The sequence below is a fragment of the Myotis myotis genome, unplaced genomic scaffold (genome assembly GCF_014108235.1).
Source record: "Myotis myotis isolate mMyoMyo1 unplaced genomic scaffold, mMyoMyo1.p scaffold_m19_p_9, whole genome shotgun sequence".
Lineage (NCBI taxonomy): Eukaryota > Metazoa > Chordata > Mammalia > Chiroptera > Vespertilionidae > Myotis > Myotis myotis.
In genome coordinates, this window is record NW_023416401.1 from 65,061,946 (window position 1) to 65,086,009 (window position 24,064).

The window sequence follows — 24,064 nt, forward strand, 5'->3', positions numbered from 1 at the left end:
TGTACGACTGCTGGATGTCCCACAGGGATTGGGCCTAAACCAGCAGTTGGACATCCCCCAAGGGGTCCCCAATTGGAGAGAGTGCAGGCTAGACTGAGGGACCCCCCCCCCCCCGCGCCCACACACACACACACACATAAATTTCGTACACCAGGCCACTAGTATACTTATAAAGTATATACTTATATAAAGTTAATTTATCTATTTATATAACATATACTTAACTTAATTCATAAGTAGTAATTTTTATGTTGCATGATTTTAAAATAAAAAGAACAAGCTCAATTTTCAGTAGGTTTGCTTGCATTTAAGCATGTCAGCCAAGCCTGTTCAAATGAATTTGAAACCTAATCAAATGTATTCAAAACTTCACAGCAAAGTCTTGTGCTCACAGCAAACTCCACTCGGTGAAAATTTCATTGCCTAAAATGGGCAACGCCAAATTATTCATCAAATCTGTCTCCACAAAGCAAGGCAAGAACTGCTGGCGCCGTTGGCAGAAGGCTGTTAGCATTTGTTGGATGGTTGTAAGCACTCTAACTTCTATGGCTTACTGCCTGATTTGGAGTCTCAGTGGGGCCCCCACATGGACCATTTATCATATTTTGTCTATGTCACCTACATTGGCATCTACATCCACACGCTGTGCAGCCAAAAACCTCCCTGCCTTAGAAGTGTCAACCATCTGCCCATCTACTGCACCCAGCTTCATTAATTCAGCAACTAAAAAGCAACTGCTTTGAGTGAAAACTCTAAATATAGAAAATCAAAACAACACTTAAAGGGAATAGTGATTTATCTAAACCTTTCTCTTTTAAAAAAACATATAAGCATTGTTTGAGGGCATTGCTAAAACCTTGTCTTGGATGTTACCTTTATAGAGTTGGGGTCAGCAGCTTGGCGTGCTGAGAGGAACACCCCATCTCCTAAAAGTAGAAATAAAATTATATTGGTCATTGTTTATGCTCCATGGCCAGTTTCCTAGGAAGGTAACTATCAATCACACATTCAAACATTATGGACCAACCACATACTCTTCTGAGTTAATCAGAGTTTTCCAGAAAAACAGAACCAATAGAATGTGTATCCATAGAGAGAGATTTAGTTTAAAGAATTGGCTCACACAATAGGGGAGGCTGGAGACCCAGGGAAGAACTGATGTTGCCACTCAAGGCCAAAGGCAGACTGGAGGTAGAATTCCTCTCCCTCAGGGGAATCTGTCTTTTTCCGACTGTTTTCAACATTGTGGAGGGGAATCTGCTTTCCTCACAGTCTGCTGATTTAAACATTAATCTCATGTTTAAAAATACCTCCACAGCAACATCTAGACTAGTGTTTGACCAAATACCTGGGTGCCGTGGCCTAGCCAAGTTGACGGGTAAAATTAACCATAGGGCGGAACTTGCCTTAGTCTGAGGTCCTACACTTGGTGACTCCAAGGGAGCTGCCTCCAACAGAGGTGGCTTGGCCATTTTGTAGAGGAGAAAGCCAAGTCCTAGATAAAGGTTCCGTGAGTTAGTCCCAACAAGTCAGGACAAACATCCAGCCTCATTGAATGATAGTTCCCAGCCCTTTCCACCGTTACTCCTGTCTCCACCAGGGCCTGAACTCAAGACGTATATAGGAACACCCTCATTTCACTTATTTGGAATATCACAGCCAGGTCCTAATCCATTCAAACCGTAAACTCTAGGCCAAGGAAATCAACTTTCCTCCTGGGCGCACTCTCACATTCCCATCCCACACCCTCACATAGCACAGAGCTCCCACCCAGCCGACACACACAGACCATCCTCAGGGGACTGCTCTTTGAAAAGTGCTTTATTTAACAAGATCTAAGTCAGATGCTTTAAAACATATCAAAACGTTACACGGCTCCCTATGAGGCCTTGTCAAATTATGTTAAGACACCTAAACCCATCGATTCATAAGTTCAGAACCAAGCATTAAACCAGGTCATGTACCTTTGCTAAAAGTCAAGTTATGATTAAGAAAAGAACACTTCACGAAGCTAAAACAAGTGGGGAAAACCCTTAGAAAACACTAGCAAAAACACACGGAAACCAGCAGCCCGGGAAACAGGTCTGCGATCTGACTCAGAAGTAAATGGAGGCTTTCCCTTCATAGCTTGTCCGTGTCTTGTGCTTAAAACACAGGGGGCACTGTAGCCTCCCGTGACGGGGTAAAGGCTTTCAGTTACATCAGAAAGGAATGCCGTATTTATTTTTATTTCTATCTAGATAGGACATCTTTCCCATCTCATCTAATTCAAACAAGACTTTGTGTAAAACAATTTAAGCAGAGTCTGGAAAGTTCATGCTGCTGCGTCAGGGGCGCTTCAGATCTCCTCCGTCTCCTGTCTCAGCCCCCACATCACGGTTTGGTCTATATGAGACTGAGATTCCCTTGTTCATATAGAAAGTTATGTCTTGGAGATGCATCTATGACACCAGGTTCTCCATGCTATAGAGCTTTGAAATAACTGTGGGGGTGGGTTTTGTGTTTGTGCCGGGGGGGGGGGGTCTTAAGAGCTGCTCTTTTCTTTAAAAGAGCTCCATGCCCTTCTGTGGCCCATCCCACGCTACGGACACTCAGATAACCACCCAACTCCACAGAAAAGAATTCCTGCCAAGAAGTTTTTGCATTGGAGAGCAGTTATTTATTTTTTGGTCACTTCATGCCAAAGTGTTATCTACACTTGCCGTAAAATGTCTTTATCTGGATATCTCCAGGAGAGAGTATGGGTTGTTGTTTTTTTCCCCCAGTATGGAGGAGACTAGAATAAAAATATTTCTCTTTGAAGTCTCAGACCAAAATCTCAACCTGAGGTCTCAGCATTTTTCACGTGGATGGGTAGCTAATCTGAGATCCTCACGCCTCCACCTCAACATCTAGGTCAAGCCTGTCCGGCCCGGAGACCAGTGTGCACATTCCTCACCAGCCGCACAGCCACGCCCATCCTTTGTGCTTTCCAGTCCCTCCCCCAGGTAACCCCGGCCCCCACTTAACTCATCACCTTCCCACTAATGTGGTCACAGAGAAGGTGACCTTGTGCTAGACTCCACCATCACCTGGGGGAGCAGGAACCCCTTCCCAGCCAGATGGACTCAGGTTTTCCTTCATTTGATCACCTTGTAACACAAGCCTCTGGCAAAAGAAAGCGATTGTGGCTACACTGCTTGTCACAAGTTAGGGGAAAACCCTATAAATTGGCCTTTGTTCTTCACGCGATTTCAGGTTCATTGCACGCAATTACATAAACCCACGCAGATCAGTGGAGAAGTTCAAAGCTGCAGGGCCATGTGATACCGATGAGAAAATCCAGCTCCACGCTGTGGAGAAGCATTTGTTTCAGCTGCTGCTGTTTCAAAGCACCTTTCCAAAATTCCTGATCGTGTTTATTAAGGACGTGAGAAATGATCTCTAACCAGGCTGGGCCAAGATGGAAACGTGCGGCCTGCATGAAATGCAATGCACTGTGTAAAATAACCGTTTCCGCTCCTATTCATCCCGACCTTACCACATTTTTACAAAGTGACCAGGCAAACCTGACACTGTACAACATTCCCACATTTAACACTATCGTAGTGCTAGTGCAAATTAAGGAGAACTCTTATAACCCAGAAAAAGCTGTCCAATAAGTTAGTGGTTAGTATTCGCTTGGTGGAAATTCTTCTCCCTGGCCCCCAAGAAGAATCATTGGGGCCAACAAAGGCTTTGAGCACTTAAAAACAACTGGAAGAGAAGTTTTTCCAACTCATTTTCTCAAATGCAACACTCAGGAAGTATGTCTGCACTCACAAAACTGCCCTTTCTCATGGGTAACACAGGAACCCTGTTCCCCAATTCTGTGCATGTTGCAAAGCCCTCCGACGTGTCTGCTTGAGACTAAGGCCCGCCGGATTTCCAGTCCACACCCCACTGGGCTCATGGTGCTGTCCCAACAGAGGAGGTAGGCTTGCTAAGAGACCCTGGCAAAGGGCCAGGTGGCAGCATGCCATCTTTTTGAAAGTCAACAATAAGACCAGCTGTGAGCCAGCTTAAGCGGCCACAAAGGCCACAGGGGTGGAAGAGAGCAGGAGGGTGCCTGGAGCAGGAAAGGCACTGACTGCTACAAAGCTCCACCTTCCTTGCAGGTACCGATCAGTGGTTCTCCTTTCCTCAACTGGCCAGCTCTTCAAACCATTCTTGGCAAGGAGGTGGAGAAGAGATGGGAAACGTCCCTGCCCGCACAGGGCTCACAGACGCCTGCTATCAGGAGCTCCTGGCCTTGCTTGGTTGATCTCCACAGCCAGGCACCCTTCTCCAAGCATCTGTCTGCCCCTCATCAAACAGCATCAGTCACACTGGCGTCCAGCTGCCTGGCAATCTTCCTGATCAGGGCCATGGGGGACAGACTGTTCCTGCCGTCCCGTCCCCCCCGCCACCCCCGCCAGTTGGGGTCTGCTCTAAAGATCACCGAGGTGGCTGCTCAGAGACGCTGCAATTGAAGTTCCATGGTCGCTCTGAAGCTTCACAGGGCAGCCCGAAGAGCTTCCCTGGACCCCACAGTGGGTCGGCAGCAGGACAAGTCCTCATCCTTGGAGTCTATCTTCACAAAGCAAGGGCAACTTGCAAGAATCCAGCCTTGGAAGGAACAAAGCCTTGACTTCAAACACACAGAAGTGCAGCAAGCCCCCTTGACGCTGTGAAATGGGCTGGGCTCATAGGCACCTCTACACTACCCTCAGGAGGCCAGATCAAGCCCAGATCAAGTCGCACTAGCCAGTCAGTGCCATGTGCAAACCAGCGAGAGTGAGGCCTGTCTCATAAGATCCTTCCTTCAACTCAGGGAGGCACCAGAGTTGGGGTCAGCAGCTTGGCGTGCTGAGAGGAAGGTGGCCATGGAGGCAAGGACGGAGGCAGAATCCGTTCTCTACAGGCATCCACGTAGTTCATCACATACATCTTTGTTATTTAAAATCCAAGTTTCCAGTGTAACAACTTGTGGGCTTATTGCAGCTACCCCACTGATGGTTTCTCTTTCTCTTCCCATCAGACTTGCCCCAAGTGCATGGGCTGTTATTTTGTTAACTTCCAAGGATCTCACATTCACAGACCCTTCTAGGTTTACAGGGAGAATCCCTACTAATGTAAATACCCCAACTGTGAGCTGGCTGAGGCCCCTTCCCTTTCTAAAGATGGGCAGGTATATGTGGCTGCTCCCCGGCACTTGAGGGGAGAAGTTTTTCTTCAGCATAAAGCCCCTCAGATTGGTGACTCCCCTGATGTTCCTGACCACGAGCAGCACCTCCGCCAGCCTCGTGGCACTTGTGCTGGTTGCTTGGAATTTAATTGCATGTGACTGTATCAGGGAGGCACGTGGACATGTACTAGTATATGTGTGTGGACGTGTGTGCGCGCACATATACATTTGGGTCCTCCTTATAACAAAAATCAAAAGTCCTTGTGAATGAAGGAAAGGAGAAGAGCAGAGATCCAAGGATGGGGAGCTGTCAGCTGGCTTCTCCATCCAGGCTGCCAATGGTGGCTTGTCAGGAGCTGAAGGTTTTCAGTGCTTCTGTGGAAGGAAGGCACCCAGCTTCCTGTGGGTCTTCTCGTGTCATCAGCGGCCATTGTGGTGTCTGGATCCCCTCTTTCTGTGGCTCAGATTGTTTCTGGGGTCTCAGCTATCTCCTCCAGCCTCTGCCGAATCATTAGCCGGAGCACGGTGTACCTGGGAACAGAAATAGCCGCGGTGGAGAGCAGGAAGCAACACACACCTCCTCTCCACCCTGCTTCCCAACCCAGGTCACAGTGTGGGCGACTGTCCTGTCCCTTTGCTTCTGTCAGTGGCCCACTCTTTAGCCACTTGGCTGCTTGTGTTCATTTCCACAACCGGGTGAGAGGGACTGAAAAAGATAACCCCAACCTAGATTGCTTTCCTATAGTTAGAAAGTCTGGCAAAGAAGGGTGAGAAGGTGGAATAACAACAGAAACAATGATAAGGGGCCCATTAACTGGGTGTTTACTGTGCCCGAGGCACTGTGCGTAGTCCTTTATACTCACAATAGCAGACCCTCACCTAGGCTGGACCGTATGAAATTACCATTATCTATTATTGGGTGGGTGGGGGAGGCTACAAAAATGACCACTTCATGTGGTTCAACCTGATACCAGTTCCTGAATTTTACAGAAGAGGCCATAACAACTACCAGGCCTGGAGGCCCATGGCTCACTGGTGAACGTAATATCCCCATCCCTTCCCTGAACTATAGCAATGCAGGGCTAAAGGGGAAAATCCTCATGTTCAGGGCTTTGCACTGCACAACAAACTATTTTTAAAGTTATTTTTAAAGTTTGGTGCATAGTAAGTGTTCAATAAATGTTAACTGCTATCATACTTGCTATTATCATCGATACAGCAAATATAGCACTGGCTTTCTTCTCTAATGACAAAAACCAATCAATTGTTCTACCACATTCTACGTTATGACTGTGCATTTCAAAAAAAAATCATAAAATCCTTTCCATAGAGAAGTTTTACTGAACTTGCCAGCCGAGTGCAATTTCCACAAGAGAAATGTTAAAAGAGAGGAAGGGTGTGAGGAAAGGACTTCAAAGGTAGGTTGCTCAGGCTACTCGCCACTGCTAAGACAACCTGCCTGAAGTCTCCAGAACATGTCCATGTCTCACAACAAATTGAGAAGCAGAGAGACCAGGGCACTGAAGTTTGGTGTCACCATCTGAAATTTGGATTCATCAAAGAGAAGGTCCCTGAAGAAGGCTGAGAAGACACGGCCTGTGCAGCAGCTCAGCCCCAGGCAAGGCACCTGAACAGAGCCCTCCCACTGAGGCCCCAGGAGAAACCCAACCAGCCACCCGGGGGCCATGCCTACTTGCGCATCAGCTTCTTTACTTCCCGATCTTCCTCCTCTTCGAGCTTCTGAATGAAGCTTTTGAGGACAGGCATCTCGAACTTTATGTACTGGGCCACCTGGGGAGGAAGAAGTAAGTAATGCTGGGTGCCTCCCCCTCCCAGCATTATTCCAATGCCTTTGGGCGTCTCTCTCCTGTAAGACACAGAGCCTTGGGGAATCTGTTTCTGCATTGATCCTGGATTTCCTTAAAGGCAGGAACCACGCCTCATTCTTCCAAGGCTGATAAAGCGTCTGCATATACCATACATGACACGCATCTCATACCTCGCATTTCTCGTCTCACGTATCCAATCCATGCTGAGGTGATTGATGTCCAACATGGAATAGCACTTTCTTCTAATTCCACGATGCAGAGAAAGGCCTGAACCCATAACATTTAATACACCTCCCTGCTCTCCCCTAAGAGAATTTAAGGAATTGTGACTCAGAATTATGACTGTGTCTCCGGTCTCAAATAGGCATCTGAATGTGAACTTGATCCTGAGATGCTGTGGGTGGGGGGTGGCTCCCAGGTGAGTTGAAGTTAAACAACCATTTCTTCCTCCCCCACCAGAATCCCTACCCTACTCTATCCACTCTTCTGCCTTGGAGAAGTATATTTCTCCACCCTCTTCATGTTGGGCTTGGCTATGTGACTTGCTTTGGCCAGTGGAATGTATATGAATATGACATAACAGCAAATCTGAGTAGAGGCTTCAAATGAGCTTACATGGTTTGGCCTGGTCTCATGCATCCCAGCCATTGGCCATGAGAAACATACCCCAGGTAGCCACTGCCCCTTGAGCTTGGGTCTCTGAATGAGACATGCAGTACAGATCCTCAACCCACAGCCTAGAGCAGAGCTGCTGCTACCAGCCTGCAGAATCCTGAACAAAAAGTGTTTGCTGTTGTCAGTGGCTAAGATTTGGGGATGTTTCTTACTGTAGCAAAAGCTGACTAATACACAAGATAAGGTGAAATCACCGCTAACTTCTTGAAGTTGCTAAGAGAGGGTTTTCAGAAACTTCTCAGCCCTCTTACAGGACCTCTTACAGTACAGGCTCAAGGCATTTATACCTGTTATAGAAATCACTTCGTGCTTGAACATTCCTCCAACAACTCCCACGGGGCGCACCCTCAAACTAGTCCCTTACATTTATTCTCCTGGACCATGGCCATTACTGCTTCGACAAAACCTTGTATTGAGGAATGGCAACAGCATGGGGCATGGTCCTTAGCCAGAAAATCAAGCTCTAGCCCAGTTGCAGGTAAACCAAACAAACCCCCACCCTCCTGAGGACAGTCCATCTACTAAAAGGGGACTCACATCATAGGTGACTTCCTCCACCTGATCCTTCTCCATAAGGAACACTTTGGAGACCTGCTCACACGGGCCCTGGAGGATCCGGGCAATCAGTGGGTAATCGGTGTTCTTCAGCTTCTGTTTTTCTGGAAACACACACAGCCAAGAGCAGCCCTGAGTTTGGCCTGAGGCCTTTGTCACCATAAGTAGGGGTCCACTTAGGGTCCCAAATGGAACAGGCACCTTAGGAGATGCGGCCATACAAGTCAGGAGACTGATTTGCAAATGTGCAATTTAATAAATGTTGTTCAATGTAACTGTTCCCTCACCTCTCCCCAGCAATACCCCTGTGCCTCGAACCCTTTGGAAGATGCTGCAATGGAGGAATTGGTTTTATCTGTCTCCCAAGAAAATCCACTTCCTTTTTTTTTTTAATATATTTTATTGATTTTTTACAGAGAGGAAGGGAGAGAGATAGAGAGTTAGAAACATCGATGATAGAGAAACATCGATCAGCTGCCTCCTGCACATCCCCCACTGGGGATATGCCCGCAACCCAGGTACATGCCCTTGACCGGAATCGAACCTGGGACCCTTCAGTCCGCAGGCTGACGCTCTATCCACTGAGCCAAACCGGTCTCGGCCACTTCCTTTTTTAATAGGCAGTTAGGTTCTAGTGCTTGCTTACTGACCACACCTGGCATTCCACCAGCCTTGGAGGCAAACGGCACTTGGAAGTTTCCAAACGATAAACAACAAGCAAAATGAGGCAGAGGTTGGTTTTGTGTATGTGTGTTTTTTTAACTTACTATTCTGAGTTAATTAAAAGTCTTAAAGTACACCATGTTCTTCAGACTTACCACCGCTGGTATGGACCACGTACAAAGCAAACTCCTCCGCTGAATTCTCAATCTGAATCAGAAGCAAAAGATGCTTGGTGAGAGCACACGTTACACACCCGGACCCGAGCCAATCCTGCCTCATCACTGCAAAGCTACATAGATTTGTGGCTCTTTTGAGGGAGGGCTGTTCATCTGCAGCTCTCTCAGAAATGATAAGGAAATGGGCAGCAGGTGACGTTATCAGTGATAATAGATAAGAGCTACCATTTATTGGATTGGGTGAGGTGTTTCTACATTTTAACACTTTATGTCTTAACTCACCTAGTCCCCCATAATAGGGTCCTATTATCCTCATTTTACAGATGAAGAAGCAGAAGCATAGGGAGCTTAAGTAACTTGCCCAACTCATCCAATCAGCAAGTAGGTGATGGGTGGGATTTGAACCCAGAGCCTGTGCCCTTAGGCCACTCGGTGACACTGGCTTCCATTAAAATAAAAATACCTGGTCTCCCAAAGATTTATAGTAAGGGGATTGTGGAAAATATATAAAATAACAGGATGTTAAAAACATTCATGCACTATCATTTGCACATCTTATTGAAGGTTCATTTTCAAAGTAGGTTCCCCAACCTACTTAGTGCACAGGACCCCAGACTAGTTGTCAGGCCTGCAGTCCTTCCAGCTGTCTATAAAGCACCCAAGGGCTGCAGCCGCTCAGGCTTCTGTGGCCCCAGAATTCCCTGCAAGCCTTGTGGAACAGGTCCCCTGGCCTCACCTCTGAGCTTCAGATCCAGCCAGTCTGATTCAGGCATGGGGCCTGAGAATCTGCTTTTGTAAGGAGTTCTCAGGTGATGCTGCTGCCTGGGGTCCAAAGAACTCAAACTTCTGCCTGGTGCCCCCCTCACCACGCTCTCCACAGCCCCCACCTCTACACCTCTGGGGCCACCGAGGCACACGTGCTGCCTCCTGAAACCAGCCAGCAGAGGGAACTTGCCTTAAATTTGTTGAGCAGCAGCTTCAGGACCTGCGGGGTGGTCATGGTGCTGTTGATGCGGACGTTGGTGACGGAGCCATAGGCCGGGGTGAACACCGACGTCTGCCAATAGAGGGGTCCAGCTCAGGGTGGGGACAAGGACAGGGTCTAAAACCGAGGAGTCCCACCCTGTTCCCAGGACTAAAGGGCACAGGGACAATCACACTCAACCTGTGCTCACTGACAGCCCTCGAATAACCTGGCAAGTATTGGCTTTGTTGTCAACAGAGCCCTCGGCTTTGCCTAACTCAGGAGCTCGAGGGGGCTGATCTCCAAGGGGCAGGGTTGGGGAGGGAACAGGACTAGATAAGGGAGGCCCTCTCCCCCAATAAAACACACAAAGTCCCTTCCACTGCGACTTCAACGCAAGTACTCTGACCACTCTCTCACGATGCACCTGCCTCTGGGGCCAGATGTGACCCAGGCAGGAGGAGGAAAGGAGGGTCAGCTAATTGGGGTGGAGTCCTAATACCCCCTATCTGAGTCCCACAACTCTGCTTAGGGGGTGCCCTTAGCTCATGGAAAAGTCAGACCACACAGCAGCTGGGAGGCAGGAAGAGGCTAACACAGGGATTTTCTGGTATCCGATGAGGGGTGTCTGAGGGATCATCTCACCCACCACCTAGGGGGTTTCCTGCTCTGGGATTCCTTGTTCCTCACAGAGCCAGCAGCCCACCCACAACTCAAAGAATGAATGGTAAATACTTGGCTTCCCCAGTGTCTGTCGCCCTGAGGTGTCAGCTGCCTAGGAAGGACCTTTGTCCCTCCCTTCAGATTGCCCCCTGCCCCCTGCCACTCTGTCCCCTCTACCTTGTGGTTGTAGAAATGGCCATTAATGGAGAAGCGGTGGCGTCTGATTCGCCGCTGGTCGCTGGTTGTCCTCACATTGCCGCGGCGACGCACCCCAACATCACTGCGTGTGCGCATCAGCTGCGGGGTGTCTTCCTGCACGGGCTTCAGGTCCCTGGAGTCTGAGAGGAAGGGGGGAATGAGCCCTGTCTGCCAGCACCAACATGTGGCAGTTTGCATACGGTACCCTTTTGGTGGCCAATGCTATAGCACTCACTTTCTGCCCAAACATATCCTATATAATAAAGAGGCAATATGCAAATTGACCATCACACCCCACACAAGATGGCCACCCCCATGTGGGCACAAGATGGCCGACAGGGGAGGGCAGTTGGGGGTGATCAGACCAGCAGGGGCAGTTGTGGGGGACCAGGCCTGCAGGGGAGGGCAGTTGGGGGTGACCAGGCCAGCAGGGGAGGGCAGTTAGGGGCGACCGGGCCAACAGGAGAGGGCAGTTAGGGGCAACCAGGCTGGCAGGGGAGGGCAGTTAGGGGCGACTGGGCCAGCACGGGAGGGCAGTTAGGGGCAACCAGGCCAGCAGGGGAGGGCAGTTGGGAGCAATCGGGTCAGCAGGGGAGCCATTAGGCATCAATCAGGCTGGCAGGGGAGTGGTTAGGGGGCGATCAGGCTGGCAGGCAGAAGCAGTTAGGGGCAATCAGGCAGTCAGGCAGGCAGGTGAGTGGTTGGGAGCCAGCAGTCCCAGGTTGTGAGGGGGTCCCAGATTGGAGAGGGTGCAGGCTGGGCTGAGGGACAACCCCCGCCCCCCTGCCTCCCCACAGTGCATGAATTTCGTGCACTGGGCCTCTAGTATTTTATAAAATCAGTATTTCCTGCCAGGGGAACAACACAATGCATAACTTACTGAGATGTAATACAAGGTTTAGAGCCCACACTTCAGAGCCAGGCTCCCAGATTCTAATCCCAACTTTACCATTGCTATGTATCACTAACCTCTCTTGCTTCAGTTTCCTCAACTATAAAATGGGAATAATAACGGCACCCAGCTCATGGGGTTGTTGTGATGGTTTAAATGAGTCAATTCATGTAAAGCACTTGGAACAATGCCTGACATAGGACAAGCACAACAAAAGACTTGCAAGGTATTGCAAACTGACTATCAAAGTTACAAATGCTTATGGCCTCAGACCTGGCAATCCCCCTTGAAAGAATCCTACAGACACAGACAAATGTGTGAAATGACACGTCAACAAGGCCACTGACTGCAATCTTATTTGTCATAGCAAAAGACTGGAAATGACTTACATGTCTATCAATAGGGAACGATTACAGAAATGGTCATTTTTCCATACAATGGGATACTGCGGAGCTATGAAGAATGCAGAAGTTCTTTATGGATTTGTATGGGACAATCCTCAAGACAAACTGATACAGAAACAGGGATGTGCAAGTGCTACCACTTATATAAAAAGGGGAAAAAAAGAATTGACATCCAGCCGTAAAGGTCTCTGGGTGTATATTTGCTTATATTTGCAAAGAATATCTCAGGAGGATGCCTTGAAGTTGCTTCTATGGAGGGAACCACATAGAAACCTTTTCATTCTTTTTAATATTTCTGAACGGAAACCATATGGAAACCTTTTCATTCTTTTTAATATTTCTGAATCTTGATCCATGTGGATTTTGTTTATTCAAAAAGTAAATAACAGTTTACAGCATCTATCACATCAGTCTTCACACACTGGCCCCAAACTGGAGGCTCCTCCCACCGTGAGGTACCTGTGGGGCTTGACATCTGGTCGCTCTCAGCGGGAGCATCCACCTCTGTGATCTGAATGTCGGGCATGGTGATGGGCTTCAGGACGGTGCTGGGGGCAGAAAACAAAGAGAGGCTGCTTCAGCCCCTGTGGGGAGATGCCCCAAGCCCACCCCACCCCACCCCACACTGCATGGGGGGCACTTTGCTTGTGCCGGGCTGGGGACCAGCACACATCAGGTGATAAAGGATTTGGGTGGGCTGTGCTGAGTGTGCCATGAGGCTGGCCCAGCTCCAGGCTGAGCACTGGGTGGGGTGGGGGATTTCTGGAGGGAGAAGACGCTCATTCCCAGCAGCTGCAGCAACATAAGCACCCAATTCGTCAAGCGTAGGGTGGGGAACAGCAAAGAACAAAATCCGTGTGTTCCCTGGGCTGAGTTTCTAAGCAGGTGCAGGTTCTACAGCTTATCTGGAAATCCCCAATAATGCTCATTCATTTCTCAGACAAGATTCCAGTTCTGATCCACTGCTGTTAGAGGAGTAACTCAGAAACTGCTTCTGGCATCTAAACAGAATGGAAAGTAACGGGCTGGCTGCCACGGGTTGGGGCGGCGCTGGAAGGGGCGCCGATGACAGTGTTCTCAGGGTTGCAGGGACTGAGCGGTGCTCGTGAGCCACACTGGAGAAAGGGCCACAAGCAGGCAGTCTGAGCTGAGACCTGGTATTGCCATAACTGGCAAATAACTCCTCAAAGCCAAAAGGACAATGGGAGCAGCTCCAAGAAACATACCCCAAATCAACAGGATTTCGCCAGAGAGAAGAATATTTAACAACTAGTAGCCCTGCGCACAAATCCGTGCGCCAGTAGCTCACTGCTGCCCTCCTGTACCTCTCTGCCACTGCCTCGCCCTCCTGTAGCTCCCCCCACACCCCCCCCCCATTGGCTTGCTGCCCTGCCCCCTCCTGTAGCTCTCTGTCGCCTGCTTGGAGCTCACCCCACCCTCCTGCTGATCCGTGATCCGGTCGTTAGGCGGTTGGTCATTAAGTAACAATCATTTGCATATTACATCTTTATTATATAGGATTAGGATAATCCCATGGAGAGAAGAGCATGGTCTCCCTGGGACCCAGTAGACAGACAGGACTCATGTTCAGGGAATGATCGTTTTAAGGGAAGACAATTAAAACTGAACATCTAGCCTAGCCGACGTGGCTCAGTGGTTGAACATCGACCAATGAACCAGGAGTTTACAGTTCAATTCCCCATCAGATGTTTCTCTCTCTCTCTCTCTCTCTCTCTCTCTCTCTCTCTCTCTCTCTCTCTCTCTCTCTCTCTCTCTCTCTCCTTTCCTCTCTGAAATCAATTTAAAATTGAAAACCTATAGGAACTTCCTATTGTAGCATAATTTGTAAACTTCTGACCCCAGAATGGAACTGGTCAGAGACTCTCGGCACTGGTGAACACTGGGCACCTTCTCTGTCCAGAGCCCTCTTTCTGGCTGAAGCAGAAACTGGTCTCAGCATCCTTCTTAACACCGTGGTCCAAGTACGCATTTTATCACAGCAGGCATCTGGGTAACATTATTTCCACTCCTGAGAACTCTCTCACAGTAGTTGCAGGTTTCAAGAACCAACCAGCACCAGTTTGATGCCGCGGGGGAAGGGAAAAAGGAACAAATGAGGGGAGAGAAGGACCGGTTAGCAGGCCCAGCCAAAGGCCACGTGGTCCAATGGAATTTCAAAAATCATCTCACTTAGGGAACAGAACGTAACCGAGTCTGGGGGTCAGGGTGGGGCTGTGGAAAGGGGCTGGCCCACTGGAAACCAAGCACCGTAGACGTTCTGCATGCAAAGCGGAGTGTGAAACCAGCAAAATCAGAGCCATGACCAGCCACCCCAGCGTCTGATGGGATGGGCAGGCTTTCCCCCTTGAATTCCCTTGGAAAACAACCAGGTCCGCTCCAGGGCTTGGTCCCAGTGTGGGTTCCCCTCAATTTTAGAGAAAGATAGCTTTGGCTGTGGAGTTTAACAAAACGTTCAAGGTGGCCAACAGAGAGGGCTTGGTTCTCATTTAAAATATAAAAAACACACACACACATCACTGTGGTTTTGGCCGAGAGGTTGGCACGCTCCACCCACGCTCTGGCCAGAAGGCAGTCCGCATCAGCAAGTTTCAAGATGGCACAAGGCTAGTCACTTGACCCTGAAAACTGAAGTCCCAGAAAGACAGTAAGGAGGGTGTGCCTTCCCAGAACCCTCAGCTTCTCCTTTGGTGGTAAAGGGAGGGGAGGAACAGGCGTGGTCTTTGCAGACCTTCCAGTGGGGGCTCCGAAGAGAGGACCTCCCAGGCGACTGACCATCATGCCACCACCCACCTCTCTTGGCTGCCTCGCACAGGGCCTGACATTCCCCTCCTTGCCCCATCCCCCCAAGACACAGAAAGCCCTGAAGGTCTCCAGAGCAGGGTCTCTCTGTGAGGTGGTCCCCATGGGGAGGCTGCGGGGCCCCAGTTGTCCTGTCAGACATCTGCAGGCTGGGCCTGGCTGGCCGCTGCCAACACCTCTCAGAGGCTCTGGAATTCTCCATGAGGGAGGACACATTGCTCACCCAGGCTTTGGTACTTCCCTCTGACTCAGCATCTCCCCTCCTCACTCTGTCTGTCACTCAGTAATTGTGGTGACAGGTTCCATGGAAGCCTGATCACACCCACACCTGCCCCTTTCTCCTTATCCCAGAGCAGAGCAGCTGGGCAATGGAGCAGGTAGGAATAGCAGCGGGGGTCAAGGCTGGCTGGAAGAAGGTGGCATCCACCTGCTCGAGAACACACCGAACCCCCAGACATCCCCAGTCCCATCCCTCCTCACTCACCCCTGAGCCCCCAAGTTACAGCCAGAGTGCCAGGAGGAAGAGGAGGGAGGGGGGCGAATGCGCTCGTTGTCATCCTGCATCTGCAGACGGATGGGCCGGCGCAGCCCCCAGGAGATGTTCAGCAGCCCCTCCACGATGAACTCATCTTCTTCCTGCCACAAAGCAATCGGTGTGGTGAGTCCAGCAGAAAAGCCCTGCGGAAGCCAGCATCACGCTGGGGGACAACGGACAGGATCCTGGCTGGGTTCACGTGAGTTATATTCACACCCCAGCTCCCAGACTCTCTCCACTCTAAACCACCCTGAGGTGGACCTGGCAGGTCAGGACACAAGTTGCCTCGAGATTAAGTACACATGTGCAAATTGTAAGAACAGAGTGTGTTGGTTGTTGTTGTTTTTAATACTAATGACTTTAAAGAAAGAAGAATACATCTCTTAAAGTAAATGAGACTACCTTGCAAACAGAATTAGCTTTCCCCCCCTCCCCCACTCTGAAAAAAAAAACGATGTCTTAAGCTACAACATATATTTAGCAATCTGACCTTCTGGTTGAAGGAGATTTAAAGTAACATTTCCCCAAGTTTATTCTACAGAATACACAGAACACCTAGCAGAATCCAGAATCCTCTAGCACAGTGGTTCTCAACCTTCCTAATGCCGCGACCCTTTAATACAGTTCTTCATGTTGTAGTGACCCCCCAATTTCATTGTTACAAATTGAACATAATTAAAGCATAGTGATTAATCACAAAAATAATATGTAATTATATATGTGTTTTCCGATGGTCTTAGGCGATCCCTGTGAAAGGGTCGTTCGAACCCCAAAGGGGTCGCAACCCACAGATTGAGAACCGCTGCTCTAGCAGCTCAATTGTTACCTTTAAAAGGGTGTCACGTGATCATGTGTTGGGAGATGCTGTTAATCAGAATTCTTAACAGCAGAACTTCCCAGAGCCTATAATAAACGTATGTGCTAGATTGTGACTATGTGAAAGGTGAATAAATCTTTCAAGAATTCCAAATTTATACTCAAGAGTTGTTCACTAATAAGTTAAATGTGAAAGCCTTCTAAGGGCATTTGCATGATCCGGAGAAATGGATCTCATTTATGACCATGAAACCCTTTAATTACCAAGCATTTTGGGAATTTATTCTATAGGACACACCCCGAAAAAGCTGTTTAAGGACTAAAATCTTGTTAATGGCCCAACCACTAAATAGTAGAAGCTTTGAGGTCAGTGCCTAAAAGGGTCAGGCCTTGTCTCCAAGTCGAAGAAAAATCTATTTTGGGCAGGGCCCACAGATGTCAGACCCGAGCTGTGGACACATCTTCAGGAAAAGCCCCCTGGGTGAAAATGATACCTGTCCAGGGGACAACTAACCTGAGTCCCAGAATCATCCTTAGAGAGGGAGAGGGAATAAAAGAATGTAGAGCCCTGGCCAGGTTGGCTCAGTGGATGGAGCGTCGGCCTGTGGACTGAAGGGTCCCAGGTTCGATTCTGGTCAAGGGTACATGCCAAGTTTGCGGGCTCAATCCCCAGTAGAGGGGTGGGGTGCAGGAGGCAACCAATCAATGATTCTCTCTCATCATTGGTGTTTCTCTCTCTGTCTCTCCCTCTTCCTTCCTCTCTGAAATCAATAAAAATATTTAAAAAAAAAAAAAAAGAATGTAGAAGAGCTGAACAACTTTAGGACATTTGTGGATCTTGGGGAGAAAGGCTTTATTTAAGTACAAGTGACATATATGGCCTTCTAAATGGTCTATGCTGGCATCATTGCTTTACGTTACATTCCTATAAAACAGAATTTAACCCACAGTAGGGCTTTGTATAAGTGGAATTATTTGAGGGACACAGAGAAGGCCACTGCATCCACATCCCATCCCCAACCAGCCTGCCTTAGTGGCTGAAATTCTACCAACGGCTATCTTTTTCTATGGATTAAATCACTCTGGCTTGATAACCTGAAAATGTGTTTAGAAGGGTATTACACATCCCTTCTTATCAGTCAAGAACACTTGAGTATAAATTACTCTGCCAGGCTCCTGTATAACTCACCACCTATCTGATAACAGGTTTTACAGAAATGGATACAAGAGGAGTAAGCTTAGATGCAGGATGGCGGCTGGGGAGAGACAGGTGGATAACAAGTGGCTTTCCAAGAAGACACCTAGGAAGGCTGCTGCAGTTCTGGAGAAAGGCGAAGGGTACCACCCAGAGCCTAGATGATGTACCCGTGTTGTTGCAACGTAAGACGTGGGCCAAAATGTGTAAACATAGAGGACTGGGAAGTACCTGAATTGCCCCAAGGGCAGAAGCCTGCTTGGAAGCCATCTGAAAGGGTCATTTCATAAAAGCCTCCCTTTGGAGGATTCCCCCCAGTCAGGCTGGTACTAGCCCTAAATAAGAGGCCACTCACTGTGGCAGGAGGGACAGGGATCCAGGACATAGGGCCCCAGGCCCATGGCACCTGGAGACAAAGACTGGGCTGGCCCACCAGAAAAGGAGCCTCATAGGTCTTCCCCAGGGCCTCCTCACCTCACGGTGTCGGAGCTGCAAATTCTGGCCTTCATAGTACAGGTTGTAGGTCTTCAGATGCAGGAGAAGCTCATTCCTTAGGCGAAAAAATACAAGAGGTAAAACATTCTTAGCTGAAGCCACTTATAATGCAGTTGTTCCCTCTTTTTCTCACCTCTAACCTGGCCTTGTTCACCCTAGTCTGGGTGCTTGTCCACACGTGTGTACACACACACACACACACACACACACACACACAGTCTACCACCACCCCCATCGCCATCTTCCTTCAGGATTAAGAACAATAGTAAACACCACCTACAACAGACTGAACGTAAGGAGCAACTCTAGAAAACCAAGGCGGGCCTTGTCTGCTGGCGAAGGTGGGCAGCTCTGATGCTACTCTTCAAACCCAGTAAATGAGCTCACAGACAGGCCTCCTGCCTCTCAGCCTTTCCTCCCTCGTGCATGCTGGGCGTTAGGAGAGGACAATCGCTGGAGGATTCTTTTGTGAGACTCAGGAACTTCTGGGCTTTGGAGAATGCTTCACAGACACGGACTTATGCTTCATGGACATGACCTGATCACGTGTTTAAAAACTTACAAGCTCCCATCGACAGTGAATGGATGAATAAAGGCAGCTACCGTCACACAACAGAATATTAGATGGCAATGAGACTATGAATAAACTACACACGACATAGATGAATCTCACAGATATTATGCTGAGTAAAAGCCAGGCACAAACAAGCACATATTGTATGATTCCATTTATATAAAGTTTGAAATGGGTGTTAGAATTCGGGATAGTGGTTCACCTTGGGGAGCAGTGACTAGAAGTGGGCAGGAGAGGGTTTCTGGGCCCTGGCAATATTCTATTCTAGGTGCTTTTCGTTTATTTAAAAAATGTTTTTTAACCTACAAGCCTGTTACCAGGCTTTCATAGCTGCTAAATACTGATTCCCAAGTGTTCCCCCTGGGACCCAGGTCTACTGAGCCTGGAAGAGAGAGGGCTTCATCCCTCTGTGATCAGAGTGAGCCCTCATCAAACCTAAGAATAGTCTGATTGAGTTTTGTCTAAAAATGCATGGTAGTGCATGAGGGCTGGGAGGGAGAGAAGCTTGAGGAGGCTGCTAGTTGCTTTTGTCTATGCTCAGACAAGGGGCAATGGAGCCATTCAATGGGGATATTTGGGGCCATGCCAGAGATCAAAGCTGGCTGGGAATTCTAAGAAGCTCTTGACAAGCTAAGTCCAGATAAATTGGAGTAATTCTTCACAAGCCTAAATGAATTAGTGAAAAATGGACTCCAAACAACCTAAACCAAAAAATTGTTGCTACTTTTGAACACTCAGATCTGAAACTAGAATGCAAAATCACTGGTCAGTAGAAGTCCCTGGGGAAATCCTTCAGTGTAGCGATAGGAATGATCCATTATCTCACACAACATGTGTCTGTAGATGGCCAAGGGTGTCTTAAAAAATTAGTACAATTTGAACTCAGAAAAATTAAACATTTAATTAAGATAGAGAGCTTCCAGGATGTGTAAATCCCTGTGTTGGATATAAATATATAACCTGAAACTTATAATTCAAAAAAGCCCATTTTGGCTCAGCCCCATCACATTAGCAAAAAGCTGAGTTCAGGAGATTTTATTGCCTATAAAGCAATAACACTGTCTTCTCCTTTTCGGGGGAACTTGTGATTGAGCCAGAACCGCAGCAGTATAGCGACACAACTCAGCTGGGACTCCCTGGGAGACACCACAGACAGGACAGTAAGCAGCCACTGCTGACTCCTCCTCCTGGTAGCCCTCCAGGACCCCATCTCTTCTGAGCTTTCAAAGGTGCCATATCTTAAAGATCCCCCCTTAGTTCACTCTCTATGGCCAGACTCTGGGGACGTGTTATCTAGAGCAGCAGCCTTGCTGATGCTTTTACTAGTCCACACTCAGCTACTTACTTAGCTCTTTCTCACACACAAGAGCCTCAGCTCTCTCATGTACAGAGGAGGCATCTCGGCCAGTGGCTCCCATCCACATGGGGACACAACAGGACAGCAAAAAGACTTACTTGGAAATGTATTTATCTTTTCCACATGGGACGAGGGAAGTTTGGTGACTGTAGTCCATTCTTCTTTCCTCTTTTCATCAGAAGGAGAGACCTGTATTTGAAAGGAGAAGCAGAGATTAGAGTTAGGTTGTGTCCTTAGGAATAAGCAGAAGTTGGGCCAGGGGACCAGGGGCACATGGCTCTCTGTTCCCCCTTCCAGACCTACAGCGTGGGCAGCCCAAAGGTGACCCAGGGCTAGTGAGATGCCACACTGCCGGCTGCTGCCTCTGCTTGCCACAGCCTCTGAGAGAAAAAAATGCCCAAAGGAAAGATGACCACCGTGGACAGCTCCAGAACGAGTGCCCTAGCCATAGAGAATGTTGACACCCAACTTGGTCCCAAGGTCAACCAGTGAGTCTTCCCTGAAGAGACCTCCAAACACAGAATAGAGATTCATCTGACAGGAAGGCTCAGATTCTACTAAAGATTGGTAAACCACCTAAAAATGCCCAAACAGAGCTGGGGACAAAAAATCGCAGCGTACACATCTATAATCACTATTAAAATATGATACTGTGAAGGCAAATGAATTACCTGGGAAAATGACAATACATTATGAAAGCACATGCTATACAACTATGAGTCTAATTTTGTTTAAAATATATGTAAGCAAGGGGGATAATGAGGGGGAATAGGAGATATCTGTAATACTATCAATAGTAAAAATGTGTTTTAAATATATATATATATATACTAGTATGTAAGCATGAAATATTAATATATATACATTTACTTGAATAAATATATATTCAGATTTCAATTATATATATGCAGTCAGGCCTCAATGTCATCGATTGGTTCTATAACTTTAAGCAAAACGATGTATAATGACACAATTTTACCATAGGCTAGTTGATATAAACAAGAGTAAGTTCCTAAGGCATTTCATCAACATTATAATGAAATGCCATAGAATGAAATGACATTAATCAAATGAAAGATTAAAATCATATGATCATCTCAATAGATGCAAAAAAAAGGCATTTGACAAAATCCAACATCCTTTCATGATAAAAATTACAACAAATTCAGTATAAAAAGAATGTACTTCAGCATAATAAAGGCCACATATGACAAGCCCACAGCTAACATCATACTCTATGATGAAAACTGAAAGCTTTTTGTCTAAGAACAGAAACAAGATAAGGGTACCCACTCTCACCATCCTATTCAACATAGTACTGGAAGTCCTTGCCAGAGCAATCAGGCAAGTAAAATTTTAAAAAAGGCATCTAAATCAGTAAGGAAGAAGCAAAGTTGTCTCTGTAGATAATATGATCTTACATTAAAGACTCCACCAAAAAAACTGTTAGAATTAATCAATGAATTCAGTAAAGTTGCAGCACACAAAATCAACATACAAAAATCAGTTGCATATCTATACACTAACAACAAACTATCTGAAAAGGAATAAAGAAAACAATTCCATTTATAATAGCATCAGAAATAATAAAATACGTAGGAATAAATTTAAGCAAGGAGTTGAAATATCTGCACACTTAAACTTATGACTTCGATGAAAGAAACTGAATAAGACTAAAATAAAAGATATCACATGCTCATGGATCAGAAGAACAGTGTTAAAATGTCAAAATTACCCAAAGCTATCTCTAGATCCAATACAATCCCTATCAAAATTCCAATGGCATTTTTCACAAAAATAAAATAAAATATACTAAAATTTGTATGGAACCACAAAAGACTTCAAATAGGCAAAGCAATCCTGCCAAAGACGAACAGTGCTGGAGGCATCAAACTTCCTGACTTCAAACTACACTGCAAAGGTCTTGAGAAGGCTAAGTGGCTAATTCCAATGTAACCCTGATGTTTGGGGGGGGGGGGGGGGGCTAGTAATCTGAATCTGTGCCAGTAATTTAAAGTACATTCTTGATAACCTATAATTAAATCACTGCCCCTTTCTCCACAATCTGGTCTTGCAAGACCTGTTACCTAAATGCTCACATTTTACAGAGGCCATAAACCATGAGCCCCCGGATGGGGTTATCAACACTGACACCAGGCCAGGCCCTTCGATATGATCTGAAGGCCCCCATCCCAACACATGGGGCTTTTTGCAAAGCCCACGAAAGATCCGGAAGTATGATCCATATTTGGGGGACAAAGAAGCCAAAGGGGTATATAAAAAAGAGCTTCCACCATATTGGTTTGCTCAGACTTTGGAGGCAACTCCTCTGAGACCGCTGGTGTAATAAAGCTGTGTAACTCCATTTCTTCTTAAGTGTCACTTGGGTTTCTTTGGTCTTCTACAACAGTCTAGTAACCAAAACAGTATGATACTGGCACATAGACCAATTGAAACAAAATTAAGAGCTCAGAAATAAACCCATGCATATACAGTCGACTAATATTTGACCAGGGAGCCAAGAATACTTAATGAGGAAACAACAGTCTCTTCAATAAATATTGGGAAAGCTCGAAACTCACCTGCAAAAGAATGAAATTGGACCCTTATCTTACACCACTTACAAAAAATAATTTGAAATCGATTAGACTTGCATGTAAAACCTGAAATTGTAAAAATTCTAGAAAATAAAAACAGAGAAAAAGCTTCTGGACATTGATCTTGGCAAAAAAATTTTTGGATATGATACTAAAAGCACAAGCAAAAAAAAGCAGAAATAATTGAGACTACATCAAACTAAAAAGCAAAGGAAACAATCAGCAAAATGAAAAAGAAACCTACAGAACAGGAGAAAATATTTGCACATCATGTATCTCGTAAATGATTAATATCCAAAATATATAAGGAACTCATATAACTTAATAGCAAAAAATATGAATAATCCAATTTAAAAATGGCTAAAGGGCTTAAATAGACATGTCTCCAGAGAACACATACAGATGGCCAATAGACATATGGAAAGATGCTCATCATTAATCATTAGGAAAATGCAAATTAAAACCACTATGGGATATGACCTCACACCTGTCAAAATGGCCATCATCAAAAAATCAGCAAACAACAAGTGTAGGTGAGGATGTGGAGAAAAGGGAATCCTCATGCACCATTGGTGGGATTATAAATTGGTGCAGTCACTATGGAAAACACTACAGAAGTTCCTCAAAAAATTAAAAACAAAGCTGCCAGATGACCCAGCAATTCTACTTCTGGGTATTTATCTGAAAAAAATAAAATAAAATAACAACACAAAAACAAACAGATACGGAAACAAACTAGATGTCCATCAATAGGTGAATGGATTAAAAAAGATATGATATAGCCTGGCTAGTGTGGCTCAGTGGTTGAATGTCAGCCCATGAACCAAGAGGTCACTGGTTCAATTCCCAGTCAGGGCACATGCTCAGGTTGCAGGCTCAATCCCCAGTAGGAGGTGTGCAGGAGGCAGCTGGTCGATGTTTCTCTCTCACTGATGTTTCTATCTCTCCCTCCCTCTCCCTGCCTCTCTCTCTAAAAATCATAAAAACATACAAAAAAAAAGATGATACGTACAATGGAAAATTACTCATTAATAAAAAATAATGAAATCTTGCCATTTGCAGCAACATTCATGAACCTACAGGGTATTATGCTAAGTGAAATAAATCAGACAAAGACAAATACCATATGATTTCACTTATACATGGAATCTAAAAAATTAAGCGAATAAATGAAACAAAACAGAAACAGAGCCATAGATATAGAGAACAAGCTGATGGCTGCCAAAGGGGAAGAACGTGTTTGGGTTTGGGGGGAAAAAACAAAACCCAGAAGGCATAATAAAAACATAATTGATACCAATCTGTAAAAATTTTAAATTTCTGTTTAAAAAATTTTTTTCCCTACCCAAAGTCAAAATGCAAAGGACAAATTAGGAGAAGATATTTACAAAACGTGACAAAAGGCTAATATCCTTTGTGGAGAGCGGCTACAGTGTTTGGACAGGCTCAAGCCTTGGACTAAGGAGAGGGC

At 46.5% G+C, this 24,064-nt stretch overlaps 1 protein-coding gene across 4 annotated transcripts in view; it reads right to left on the reverse strand.

Annotated features, from left to right (window-relative positions):
- RASSF2 (Ras association domain family member 2) overlaps positions 1-24,064 on the reverse strand; it is a 41,772-nt gene that overhangs the window by 2,784 nt on the left and 14,924 nt on the right. For 2 of the 4 annotated variants that reach the window (XM_036321870.1, XM_036321869.1), the window contains 10 exons: positions 20,095-20,185; positions 18,045-18,120; positions 15,509-15,660; positions 12,664-12,752; positions 10,888-11,048; positions 10,039-10,140; positions 9,063-9,114; positions 8,227-8,348; positions 6,879-6,976; positions 1,804-5,716 (listed from right to left, as the gene is read on the reverse strand). In XM_036321870.1, coding sequence (XP_036177763.1) covers positions 5,647-5,716; positions 6,879-6,976; positions 8,227-8,348; positions 9,063-9,114; positions 10,039-10,140; positions 10,888-11,048; positions 12,664-12,752; positions 15,509-15,660; positions 18,045-18,120; positions 20,095-20,153 — 981 coding nt within the window. In that variant the 5' untranslated portion in view covers positions 20,154-20,185 and the 3' untranslated portion in view covers positions 1,804-5,646. Of the gene's footprint in view, positions 1-873; positions 927-1,803; positions 5,717-6,878; positions 6,977-8,226; positions 8,349-9,062; positions 9,115-10,038; positions 10,141-10,887; positions 11,049-12,663; positions 12,753-15,508; positions 15,661-18,044; positions 18,121-20,094; positions 20,186-24,064 lie in introns of those variants that run through there. The other 2 variants (XM_036321871.1, XM_036321873.1) reach the window with 2 other exon arrangements.